The 12,963-nt window shown below is 39.6% G+C and overlaps 1 protein-coding gene across 2 annotated transcripts; it reads left to right on the top strand.

The window, feature by feature from the left end:
• Positions 1-5,092: 5,092 nt before the first annotated feature.
• LOC134001399 (14-3-3 protein beta/alpha-1-like) lies at positions 5,093-12,699 on the top strand. Of its 2 annotated transcripts, none has more exons than XM_062441000.1 (6): positions 5,093-5,223; positions 5,755-6,196; positions 9,613-9,736; positions 11,023-11,186; positions 11,278-11,373; positions 11,665-12,699. In XM_062441000.1, the coding sequence occupies exons 2-6, from the start codon at positions 5,903-5,905 to the stop codon at positions 11,737-11,739; spliced, it is 753 nt and encodes a 250-aa protein (XP_062296984.1). In that variant the 5' UTR covers positions 5,093-5,223; positions 5,755-5,902; the 3' UTR covers positions 11,740-12,699. The 2 variants fall into 2 exon arrangements, with proteins under 2 accessions (XP_062296984.1, XP_062296985.1); XM_062441001.1 differs by having other exon boundaries at positions 5,114-5,219.
• Positions 12,700-12,963: the final 264 nt, after the last annotated feature.

Genomic DNA, 12,963 nt, shown 5'->3' with positions numbered 1-12,963 from the left:
ATCTTTATACTTCCTTCTTCTTTGTGTAATGGTTGGACAGTGTTTCCACAGTGCAGCAGACACTGCCAGACTATACCTGGCTCATAGGGAATGATCATGAGGGAGAATATTATTAAAAGTCTGTTTATCCTTTCAGTTGTCTACTTTTTGACTCACTTATTTCTTTGGTTGACTGTAGGTCTGCACTTGTTAACAAATTAAAAACAAATTTAGTAATTTGAAAGGAAAGAGCCCATTATTTATTGTATTTTGACACGGTCTTTTCTGGTGCTCATTAATTAAGAAGTGGTTTTGTTTTGTTTTTTTGTTTTTTTGTTCTGACAACGCTAAACCTCAAACACACAAAACTCCTCATTGTTTAAATAAACTGTTCAAACCTGCCTGATGGGCGTGAATGCACCCTGAAAGTCATTTGCGTTTTTTCTCTCTCTCTCTCTCTCTCTCTCTCTCTCTCTCTCTATCTCTCTCTCTCTCTCTCTCTCTCTCTCTCTCTCTCTCTCTCTCTCTCTCTCTCTCTCTCTCTCTCTCTCTCTCTCTCTCTTCTTTTTACCACAACTTTACTCCAAATAGTGGGCTGCAACTACAGTATTTGATGCCAACTCCAATCCTAAAGTGGCTTTGAAAATTAAAGAATTTGTTCAGATGCATGTTTGGCTCCCCATATCAATAATATTAATGATAATAGTCTTATAAGTGAACATTAAGCAAATGCTGTATGGGTGCTGATGTTTTTACAGAACAGTTGTTGCACAGTGAATACATCCACTCCTGTTTTCTGTGAAGAGCACAAAAGGTATTAGATTCAGTATTTGCTGTATCAACGCTGACAACACATAGACAGCATATGATGAGCAGCTTTCATATTATGTCAGCAGTGCAGGTTCAGTATACATTACGACAACTACCTTGGCTCTCAACAGGAAAAAACAAAGATAAGCATCCTGTATATGTTCAAAGCTAACCACAGCAGTCTTTTTTTTTTTTTTTGCCTTTAGGGACTCTGAGAACTGGTGAATAGTTTCAATTCATATTTTCAGAGTAACCACACCTAGTCTAAAAAAACTTTTATGTTCAGAAGTTGCATTAAATTATCTTTCCTCTTAGGCTAGTGATATATTTGGATCACTGCTACCACTTTACACTCCATAAACTAAGAACTAAGGTATCTCATTTGGAGTGGAAAGATGTGGAAAAGACATATGCCAATATCTTATTCTAAAATGTGATGGGGAATTCTGAAGTTTTCAATAACTATACATATAATAGATATCTGGTTTAAGACATTGATATTTATAGAAATGTATAACATTCTCAAAGCCATTAATGTTGAGATTTTCTGATGATGATGAATGAGATATATCACACATTCACCATTTCATGCCATGGAGGAGATTGTCCTCAAAATAATGTATCTGATTCACTTCTTTGTTTCACTGGAGATCAAAAGTTAGCAGTTACATAGATTCCAGAGATGTTGAAAAGTGTGTGGATCATTTGATGTTGATAACAACATATTTTTTTAGAAATATGGACATTTTTTGGGACATATTATTTGAAGTGTGACAAAAAATAGTAAGATATGAGATCCATATGAGCTGTATGGTTCTGTATTTCTGTGATTTCTCCGAACAAAATGTGATGGGAAGTGACAGATATTGTTAGTAGGAAGTAAAAAATACTATTACAAGAAATTGGGGGAAGGTGACTCCCTTGACAAAAAACCAACAATGGTTGGCAACTGTTGAATAAATTACCCTAAATGGCAAAACTGCAAATAAACTCATCAACAGGACTGCATCAAAGTCAATGAACTTCCACCACTGTTTGTTTGTACTGCTTTTCCCCTTTTTGATTTTGTTCTACTTTCTATTCCATGGTGCAATGTTGAAAATCTTTTGATAATAAAGATTTAAGTTGGGGGGGGGGAGGGGGCATCTATTTCTGTCATTAGAAATGGTGTTCTCAGATGAAGAGTCTCTTGTCCACAGTAGGCCACATGGCTATAAATAGGAACGGTTAATAGGTTGGGAAATCCCAGGGCTTCAGTTCTAGTTTTGAGCTGTGCATGTCGATATTAGCCAGCAACATGGCAGCCTCTGTAGCTCATGTTCACATTTCCTGTTGTTTTCTTCTGCTATGTGTCGTCAGGTTTGAAACAATTGTGCTTACATGCTGTGGAAGAAGGTATGGTGATTTCTGCACAAGCCTAACGCTTAGACTCAATTCTCACTTGCACCCGTGTCTTTCAGGTCTGACCCAACTGAACTTGACTGGTACAGCTAAGTTTGAGGCACGGACCTAAACAGAGACCTTGAAGCAACAGTATAGTTTTGGTTTATTTCATCACTTACTGACCATTTGCAATGGAACAAATTGGCTATACACTTGTTTTTTCTCTCCTCTGGCTAGACATTTCCCCTGTACTTGCAACATAACACACATGGATGCAGATAATTGACACAGTCAGAAATTAGATTTAGAAATAACTAAACTTGCACCTGACCTGAACCTGAAGCTTTAAGAAACAAATATCCAGTTCAGCTTGGGTCGGTATGTCAGTATTAGTATCAAGTAACATATAGTATGCAGTGAACATCTGGGAGAGTGTATTTTTGTCACGCTTTTTTGTTAAATACTCATTAAATAGCATTTGTGTGCAAAATTATACAGATATTGCCAAAATTGCAATTGCAATAAAATTTGTCGATCACTTTTATGACAAAACTTTCTTTTTGAAAATGACCACAATGTTCAAAAAGACAAGACTCAAATCTAACAGTGCATATATTACATGCAGAGGGATATATGATGACGTATAAGACAACAGAAATTTAGCTTCTGATAATTACTGATAATGCTGTGCTGTTTAAATGATGGCCTCTGTCCCTTAAATAATCTCTGGGTGTATTAGGCTTTTATCGGCAACTTCTTTATAGTGGTGTCGGATTTGTATCATATTTGCATCAGTGTGGGTAATGTACCTTTATTTGTAAGGTATTTAACTCACGGAATTAAACTAACACTGTTATATCTGTGGGGTTAATCAGTTTTCTCAGTAACTTTACAGAAATGTCATTATATCACAATATATACTGATTACATCCATTTTTTCCATTTCATGGACTTGAATTCAGTGTTCATGTTCTTGTAATTCATGTCATGTCATACCAAATATTTCACAAAAGCATAATCAAAATGAATTTGATGCTATTGCTTTCACTAGCTGCTGTTTTAGAGCCACTGTTTTAGAGTATATAGAGAATGCAACATCTAATTTATTTTGAGATAAATAATAAAATAGTAAGTAAATAACAAAAAAATGTTTAAAAGAAATTGATGGTGAGTGCTCTCAGGTCTATATGAATATCACAATGAATTAGAATACCTTAAAATGCACCTTTTACACACACCTGTAGACCAATAGTGTGGACCATCTTTGTACTTATGACACAGATATTAACTTTTTAAGCTACAGAGGAGATCAGATTTTCACCCTTTCTATAGATAAGTGCATCTTGTTTCTTTTTTCCTGACACATTTCTGGTTTATTTCATCAGAATAAGTATCAATTTTGTAAGAATGATTGATGAATGCAGACCCTGTTTATTGCTATATCTTCGCTGAATTATCTGGACTTGTTGTCTATGCTGTTTTGGGGGGTTGGGAATGACAGAATGATAGAAAACGTTTATACAAATGTATGGAGCCTGAATTATTATATTCATTATTACTTATATTGCACATCTCCTGCCACTGTGACACACAGCAAGTCGTCAAGATAGCGTAGACAAATATCACAGGGATGTTTCATGCATTGAATTGAATAATGGAAAGAATATAACATTGACGTAGACCAATTGAATAATGAAAAAAAACCTGAATGAAAAGGTTGTCTGTTTACAGTGATTGTGGTAGATGATTGATTTAATTTTTCTAACATCAATCACTGATATACAATACTCAAAATTAGTTTACAAGGCTGCACAAATCATTTAAAGTATTTTTTTTGTTGGTAAATAATGATGTTCCCCATGGGGAACAATGGATCTGAATGACTCTTTTGATCCCTCACTCCGCCCATACTCATGGTAATGAAGGAACATGTCACCCATTGATTTGTTTATAGGACCTTTTTTTGTTCAGTATTTTTTTGGACAACAAAGGAAGTCTATTTTTCAAGTCTGTCAACAGTCAGGCGCTCATATGAACACTGAAAGCAGTTTTATTCTTCGCTGTAATAATTCCTTTCGTTCCATACTGGCTGTTAAAAGATCCTTTTCAAATGTGCTTTCAATGTAAGTGAGGGGGGGCAAAATCCAGTGTGTCCACAGTCATTTGATAGAAAAATGCATTTAAAAGTTTATCTGAAGCTTACATGGCTTCAGCAGTCTGAGTTAGTCATTATAGTCATTACAGTCTTTTTAGCATCAAATTCTCTCTTTGTGTTTCCTTGGACAGTGCTTCCTTGTTGAGCTGCGGTGGAAGTATAGTAACAAAAGAGGGACTTTGGCACTAAAAAGACTGTAATGTTGAAAGATATCCACTTGATTTGACTGTTTTTTATGGCTTCATATTAGCTTCATATGCACTTTTAAAATAATTGCACAGAATTTTGCCCCCCCCCCCCCCTTTTCTTATGGCAAGAAAAACAATGTTAGAAAAACAATGGTCAGTGTTCTTTAGAGCACCTGACCATTGTTTTAAGACAGACTTGGGGGAAAGTTGTCGGGTTTGGACTACACGTGAGTGGGATCAGATCACTGTCAGTGGGAATTTGTTGACTTATCTAGTAATAGAAACTTGAGAGAGATACATTTCTAGCTGGATGGGAGTGGATGCCACGCCTACGCTACAGCGCCCACAGTGCGAGAGAGCAGGGGGAGTGATTGGATAAACATCGCCATGGCAACGCGATGACGTCTTCTCCCTTGCTCTAATTGGAGGAAACCCCGTGGCCCCTCCATCAGCTGCAGTGTACCGGTCTGTCAAACTATCCCCAAGATAGGCCCGCCTCTTTCCCCCCACTCTTAACAACCACTGGCTCACACCGCTAAATTCTCCTGTCGATCAAATAAGATAGCGCTTTACTATTGGACAGCGGACTTCCACACGAACCGCCCTGTTTTAGCTGTTGGGTTTTCGCTGGTGCTGCTGCCGTTCTTTGCCTTTCTGACCAATCTCTCAAATCGGATCAATTTGTGGAGCAATCTTGGACCTCAGTAAGTCAGCAACGATGAGTATTTTATTCTTCTTTTCCCCCTTTTAATTATATCATCGCTGGTTAATTGCTAAGTTGACAAACCGTGGCTGCTTTGGTGTTTTTTGTATGAGTATCGCTTAGGTGACATTTTTTTATTGAAAGGAGTGGCCCGTGTAGCTAAGGCTAGTTAGCTTTTGTTGCTAACTTGATAGCTAGCTGCAGCAGACAGCTTTGTGGCGGGTTGCGGTGCCATCAGATCATTATTCCCGATGCTGGCAGCCGACCTCCGCGACAGATCAGTAAGATGGGAGTTTGTTCGCTCTGCCACACTCGCAAGCGACGAGACATCATTTTAACGATGTTAATTTAGTAGCTTTTAATTGAATGCGGGGTTTGGAAAGCTATATTAATGCTGGCTGTTAACTAAATAGGGCCATTTTCAGCCAGGCGGGGTGCATTTTCTTCCATGTCACCGTGATGATCGACAGATTATTTTACTCGTCAGTTGTATATTTGATCGTCACATACTAATTTTAAACATCTTCTTTCCGCAGCACGAAGCGTTACTGTGGGGAGTACCATCGCCGAGTCCCCTTTGCTACACCCATTCTTCAAGTTAGCAGTCCTAGACTGTCACACCCCCTTGACCCCCGGATTTCTGATTCATCAGTCCCCCCAAAAATATATATATAAATATAAACTATGGATAGAACGGATCTTATCCAGAAGGCCAAGCTGGCGGAGCAGGCTGAGCGCTACGATGACATGGCAGAGTGCATGAAGGAGGTCACGGAGAAGGGAGGCGAACTGTCAAACGAGGAGAGGAACCTGCTGTCCGTCGCCTACAAAAACGTGGTCGGGGCGAGGCGGTCCGCATGGAGGGTGATGTCCAGCATCGGACTGAAGACCGAAGGGTGCGAGAAGAAGCAGCAGATGGTCAAGGAGTATCGGGAGAAAGTGGAGAAGGAGCTGCAGGATATCTGCAACAACGTTTTGGTAAGGTGTCAGATATTTGGCTTACATTTTTTTAAGCCTGCTGCATTGATCTTATGTTGTGTGTGTGTGTGTCTGTGAGAGTGTGAGTGTGAGAGAGAGAGCGGGCGTTATCACCTCTCTGAAAAAGTCCTATCAAGCTGAGCAATGTTGCTTCACTACATCATTATCATTTAACGAAGTTCAGGCAGTGATGCATATAGCTGCTATATGGTTTCTTTAACCCCCGCCCCCACAGATTGCTGCTCTTAAGGCAGAAGTGAAGGGATGAAGTGTCTTTGTATTGCGTGATATGTGCAGTCTAATACACTTCAAGAGTCCAGATTTTCTTCACTTAAAGGTGAACATGACCGCATTGAATCTCCCACAGCTGTCAGTTTTCACAAATTCATAGCAACATGTGATTTCTTTTTTTTTAGTTTGATAATGCTTGTGTCAAATGGCATCTCCCCTGTTTCCTGCAAGCTTCCCTGTTGTATTAATATGGCCTCCAAAGCGGGAGAGGACAAGGACGTATTATGTAGTCCTCCCACTGTTCCTGTCTTTTGGGAATCTGGATTTAGAACAATGGGCTTGAAACGCTGTGAGGGCGTGAACTGACAAAAGGTCACAGTGACTACTACACAAGGTGTGTCTGAACGGGTGGAGAGAGGGAGAAATTGGGACACGCGCAGGAAAGACACTATATACTCTGAATTCAGTAAAGCTGTGCTATATATCCATGCAGTCCCATCTGGCAGATAGACGCCTAATGTGGGTAGTCAAGTGCAAGAACTTACATGCATAAACGAGTCATACTCACCCTAAAGCCCAGTTTGCACAGACCATCAAAAATGACTCCTGCTGAGCCACATATTGAAACCAATGACAATATGTTTAACTGTTGAGACACTGACAGTAGATGCACTTACACTCCACTTTTCAAGCTTAGCTTTACTGGAATACTGGGAAAGGGGAGGGGAGGGGGGTATGCTTTCACCTCTTGTTTAATCCAGTGCAACAGCAGGGATTGGTGCTTTACATTATTTCTAGCCTGCCTTGATAATGGATTAGAGGAGATCTGGGTGAAAGCTTAGCTGTAAGATTGAGATAATTTCCCTGAGCTGCGGTCTTTAAAATGCACCGAAAAGCTGCAGGGGCTATTCATTTTCAACTAGCTTTCCATGTGTGTTCCTGAGACTGTGCGCTTGCACGGTCGTGACTCAGCCTTCCGTCTCTACCACAGTGTTATAGAGGGTTTGTCAGCAGAGGAGGGTGTGTCAGTCCTCATGCCTTAACTTGTCTGCAGAAGGCTGACAGGTTAGTTATGCACCCACAAAGCCAGTAGCGCAGACACCGCAGTAGACAAGTAAGCTGCTTGTGTGCCCCTCTGTTTATTTCCGATTGTGAAACCAGAAGCACTTGCACCTCAGCTGAAAGCAGGTCTCAGGGTTTGGAGGCAGCAGAGACTTGAAGATGTTTGGGTTCCACACAGGATGTGAATGTAGAACAGACAGGTTGACGTGAGAGCATGCTAAGGCTATTCACTCCTCCTCATTACATGACATTGTAGAGACTAGATTTCTGGCATAGGCTCATCTGATATTGCGGTGGACATATGGACATTTCCAAGTCTTGTCTCAGTTGTCATGGAGACTGCCACAAGTTTTTCATGCCCAGTCATCATTTTGTCTGATTTTCATGTTTGCTAAGTTAATAAAAAACACCTCAAACCTGAACCAACAGTTCATTGTAGTGTTGCTATTTCAATTAAATTGATAATGAAGGGTCAGTCCATGCTTGGGGGGAAAAAAATAGACCAATTCCTATTAGACATGTGAAGGCACCCAGACACATAACCAGTCAGGCATTCGTCCAGCAACACAGTCTGCACTTTCTTGTGAGCGCTAGTGACTGAAATCAGAGCTTTGTGTGAAAGCACTGAGAGCGAGGCAACTCCTCTTCTGTCTATTGTGCAGAGCATGCAGTGAAAGAGGAATGCTTAGCACTTGAGACATGCGCATGTTTCGGCTGAGCCAATCTTTGTGTCAGTAAATGACTGGGGAGGGGCTGCTGGGATGGGCTTGGCTCAGACTAGGCCAGCTTCTTTCTGCCAAGGATCGGAAAGGAAAACTCTTCTTTAACAATGAAAAATAAATAAATTTCTTCACTTTAAAAGACAGAGAGGATTATATCCTCTCTGAACACTGTATTGCCTCAGTCGGGTCTGTCATTAGGATTGAGGTGTTGGCAAGCAGTGAAGGGGTTAATCTGATCTCTAAATCGGTTAATTTGAGCATAAACCACAGTTTCACTTACACAGATTAGCCCTAGTAATCTTCTCATGTCAATTGAAAGACCCATTACTTAGCCTGGCGTGCAACCGCAAGATGTGATATGTGAGATGTTTTATATTTTTGCTACATAATACATAATACTACATATTTAATTTGTAGTTTCTTGTAATCTGTTTGAATTGTTGAAGCCTCTTACTTAAATTTGTATAGAGAATAGTCTCTAAAAGCTGCAGTATGCCTTCTGAGTGGGCAAGCACAGATTGAATTTTAAAAAAGTCTACCTGGTGTATATTGTGTAATTAAATAAAAAAGGAAACCAATATCTAATCTAAAAAGAAGCATGTAGATCTCCAGTAGTGAATCCATAGTAAGCATCTTAGCACAAATAACACCAAAGATATAGCCGGCCAAAGATATAGCTGCCTTTGTTTTGTTATACATGGACTTATGGTGCTTTATTTTATTTTTTAGCTCTGTGGTTTCAGGAAATAATTGGGAGTATGATGCATGCAAGCAGCGCTGGTATCTATACTTAGACTTTGATAATGGAACATTTCAGTAGAGAAATTAAATAATGATACCAAGTCTGTTAAAATCAGCAGTAAGTCTGGTGTCAGCAATAAGACATCAAACTTTGGCATACAGTGCTGATTGTGGAATCTGGGGCAGAAGCCAGCTGGGGACACAGCAGAGGCCTGGCCTGATTGTGGATGGTTTGAGCTGAAAATGACATGGAGAAAAATGTTTTCTTTTTTTTTTTTTTTTTTGTACATGACACTGGGTGAGCACATGCACTTGACTCCTGCTGGAGCAGAACTATTCTAATAATCATTGAGCTGAACAGCTATTAAGAACAAAGGGAGCAGTGCTCTCTGGTGGATGGAGGATATTGGGACACTTGTGGTGGGTGAGGCCCACCTATGTTTAGTGTGTGTGCGTGCGCGCGTGTTTTCACACCTTAAATCTGCCCAGTGTGGAACAGTTAGTAACTGTCTGTTCTGTGAATATAAGCGTAAATTTAGCAAGATTTGGTTCTTGATCTGTCAGATAACATTGTGCTTTAGTTGACTGTTCTGAAGGTTATTCAGAATATTTGATCTGTGCATGTAATTAAAATGATATGATTTTCCTTTCTTCTCACAGAAACTGCTGGATAATTTTTTGATTGGAAACTCCACAAATCCTGAGAGCAAAGTCTTCTATCTAAAGATGAAGGGAGACTACTATAGATACCTTGCTGAAGTCGCCTCTGGAGATGACAAAACAAGTGAGTTTTTCTCTTGTACTCTTTTTCTATTTAGAAAGGCGTTTCCCTTTTTTTTTTTACTACTTTGTCTCTTTGTATGTATGGTGTAGTTGAGAATCTTTTAAAGTTTCCAGTTATCCATCTTTTTTAATTGAATGTACAAGCAAAAACAAGTATCCTTCTGTCTTTTTGAAGCTGGACCACTTCACACTGCAAATAGGAATGTGTCAGATTTTGTCTCACTCAGAGCTGGACATGACGTCAAGCAGGTCGTTTGAGTCACAGCCGTATGACCACAGGGCCCCATCTCATAGGAGGCCATGACAGTAGTGTGTGGCAGCTAACTGAGAGGGCCTCCTGCTTTGCCACAGGGTAAAATGTAAAGTGAATGAATATTTCCCCACCTGCCCTAACTGTTCTCCAGACAGTAAAGTTTAATGCAGATCAATCCCATTCAGTATACTGATAGTGATCAGTTACCTGGGTGTGTCTGCCAATGATTGTATTTCATGTGAGCCATTATTCAAGAATACTTTAAGTTAATAACTACAATATTCTTTCTCCCAAAACAATTGTCAACTGGTTGTCGTTTTGCCACTTTTATTCTGCATATTTCATGCCGAAAATATGCCAAAATTAGCTGGCTTTAGCTTCTGAAATGTGATGATTTAAGGCTTTTTGGTTATACATGATAGTAAATTGAATATCTTTGGTATTTTCACATAATTTTTTGGACAATAAGAAAAAATATAGAATATCACCAGTCTGATGTTTAAATGAATAATTAGTCATTTTAGGAAATTTGCTTAGTCACCCTTGCTTTTGCCAAGAGTTAGATTATAGAAGATTGATACAACTCTGTGGTAACTAAATTAATCTACGGGCACCTCAAAAGCTCAGTAATGAACTTGATATGTCACGCTTGTTTAATCCATACAAAAAACAGTGTTGAAACAACAGTTCACTGGGGCTTATTTGCCTTATTTTCTTGGCCAACAGCAGTAACCTTAAGTCTCCACTGTCTTGCACATAACTCTAAAACCACAATTTGTCAATCTCATGTTTTTGTTTGGTCAAACTATTGCATAAAGCTTGTGTTTGTCACAGTGAGTCAAAAGGTTTTATTTTTGCAGCTTTGACTAGAAGCTTCTCCGGTATCTAAGATTCCATGCTCCCACATATTTTGTGTGTGTGTGTGTGTGTTTAGAAGTTTAAAATGATATAGCTGGAGGTGGACTTAAATGTCAATCTTGATATATACATGCATATACTGACCATTATGTTCTGTGTGGTTCCTTTCTCTTCAGAGACCATTGAAAACTCACAGCAAGCGTACCAGGAAGCATTTGACATCAGCAAGACTGAGATGGACCCCACACATCCCATCCGCTTGGGCTTGGCGCTTAACTTCTCCGTCTTCTTCTATGAGATCCTCAACTCCCCAGAAAAAGCCTGTGAATTGGCTAAAAAGGTTTGCAGACTTTCTTGCACAGTCTGTCACGTTCCTCTGTGTCCTCAGTATTACTACGTTAAAGTGCTGACATTCTCCTTTTTGCTCGCAGGCATTCGACGAGGCCATCGCAGAGCTCGACCAGCTAAATGAGGAGTCTTACAAAGACAGCACTCTTATCATGCAGCTCCTCAGAGACAACCTGACAGTGAGTGTTGCGGTGTAACAGTGGTGTCTAAAAATGTCTTGAGTCAAAAGTGTTAATACCTGTTTGTAATGGCTACAATGGAAGGCAAGGCTAAAAGCTTGCTGTCATAGAGAGGTTTGAGAGAGGTGAGACACTGTAAACCTCACAAATGGGGATAACGGCACAAAGTTTTGGACAATTTCCTCTCAAACGCATTTTTAGGTGTTTCCAAAAATGGTGAAGGAGACTGGATATTTGACAAAACCACTGTATCTTGAACATATTTGTGTTTGTCTGTTTTTTCTCCCTCAGTTATGGACATCAGACAACGCCGCTGAGGAGGGCGATGGCGGAGACGCAGTAGAGGCCGGCGAGACTGAGAACTAAATACAAATCCTCAGTGTTGGGGTCATCTCCAAAAACGACAAAAGGAAAAAAAAACTTTTTACACATCCTTCATTCCTTATTGCTCCACTCAAAACATTGTACCAATGAAACCCATTGTTGAAAAGAGTCGTGTAAGGAAATAAAATGGAAAAAACCCCCCATTCTTTTCACAATACAGATTTGGGCAGCAACCCGTGAAAAGAGAAAACCCTCCATTCCTTTGGTTTGTGTTCGTCCTGGCCTTTCCATTTGTGCAGTTTCAGCTGTAGAAAAAAAGTATTGATAGCTTGACATGGTGTTAACTCCTAGCTCAATTGGCAGAAAACCTTAAGTCCCAACATCGAACTGGAAATACATCGACAGAAGTTTTGGATTGTTAAAAAATGTTAGATATAAAAACTAGTTTTCTCCCATTACTTTTTTTAGTGTGTCTGTCTCAACACAGTAATGTGGTACGGTTACAGCAGCTGAAATCCAACTTCAAACATACAATATTCATACTGCAGGGAAAGCCAGTGTACATGCTGGCATCAAATACTATAATACAGCCAAGTAGTGCCCCTTGGTTAAATCCTCACTATCTGCCCTGGTTATGATGCCACTCTTTCACTGAAGCATGCCTGTTTGCGGGGGGAGGGGGGATTGTGGGGCTTGTCTGACCAAACGCAGGGACCTTTTTAATGGGAAGAAGACAATTCTGTCATGCATGTCTCTTGAGATATTACACTGGAATGGGAACAATGCTGTAACACACACGTGTCAAGTTTAATAATTTTCAATGCAGGTTTGTACACATCCTAAAAGAGGGTGATTTGTTAGTCTGTCCAGTGATTGTCATTAGAGATTTGGACCACTATTGTTTTGCTATTCATTCAACTGTAGTCCCCAAAAGCCTTGTGAAACCGTTTGAATCCCTATGTATCAGCTATGTTAACATGAATAAAACATTTTATAAACCAAGCTCAATTTGCTGCAATTTGTACTTCACTCCAACATATTTTATGAAAAGAGTATTGTAACAGATACAACTACCTGCACTGGCTCATTTTCTTTAGCTATATGTTCTTTTTTCTATTTCGTCAAACTGTAAATACTATAAGCAATGCAGTCCACATATTACATCTTTCAACCCACTCCATCTCATAACTGAATACACATCCAACCAAAAAAAACAAACACTAAATTAGAGAGCCACTCAATGAATTGTGTGCAGGAAAAAAGTCA

This window comes from Scomber scombrus, chromosome 19, assembly GCF_963691925.1.
Source record: "Scomber scombrus chromosome 19, fScoSco1.1, whole genome shotgun sequence".
In the NCBI taxonomy this organism is placed as follows: domain Eukaryota; kingdom Metazoa; phylum Chordata; class Actinopteri; order Scombriformes; family Scombridae; genus Scomber; species Scomber scombrus.
This window is presented reverse-complemented; position numbering and strand designations above follow the sequence as displayed.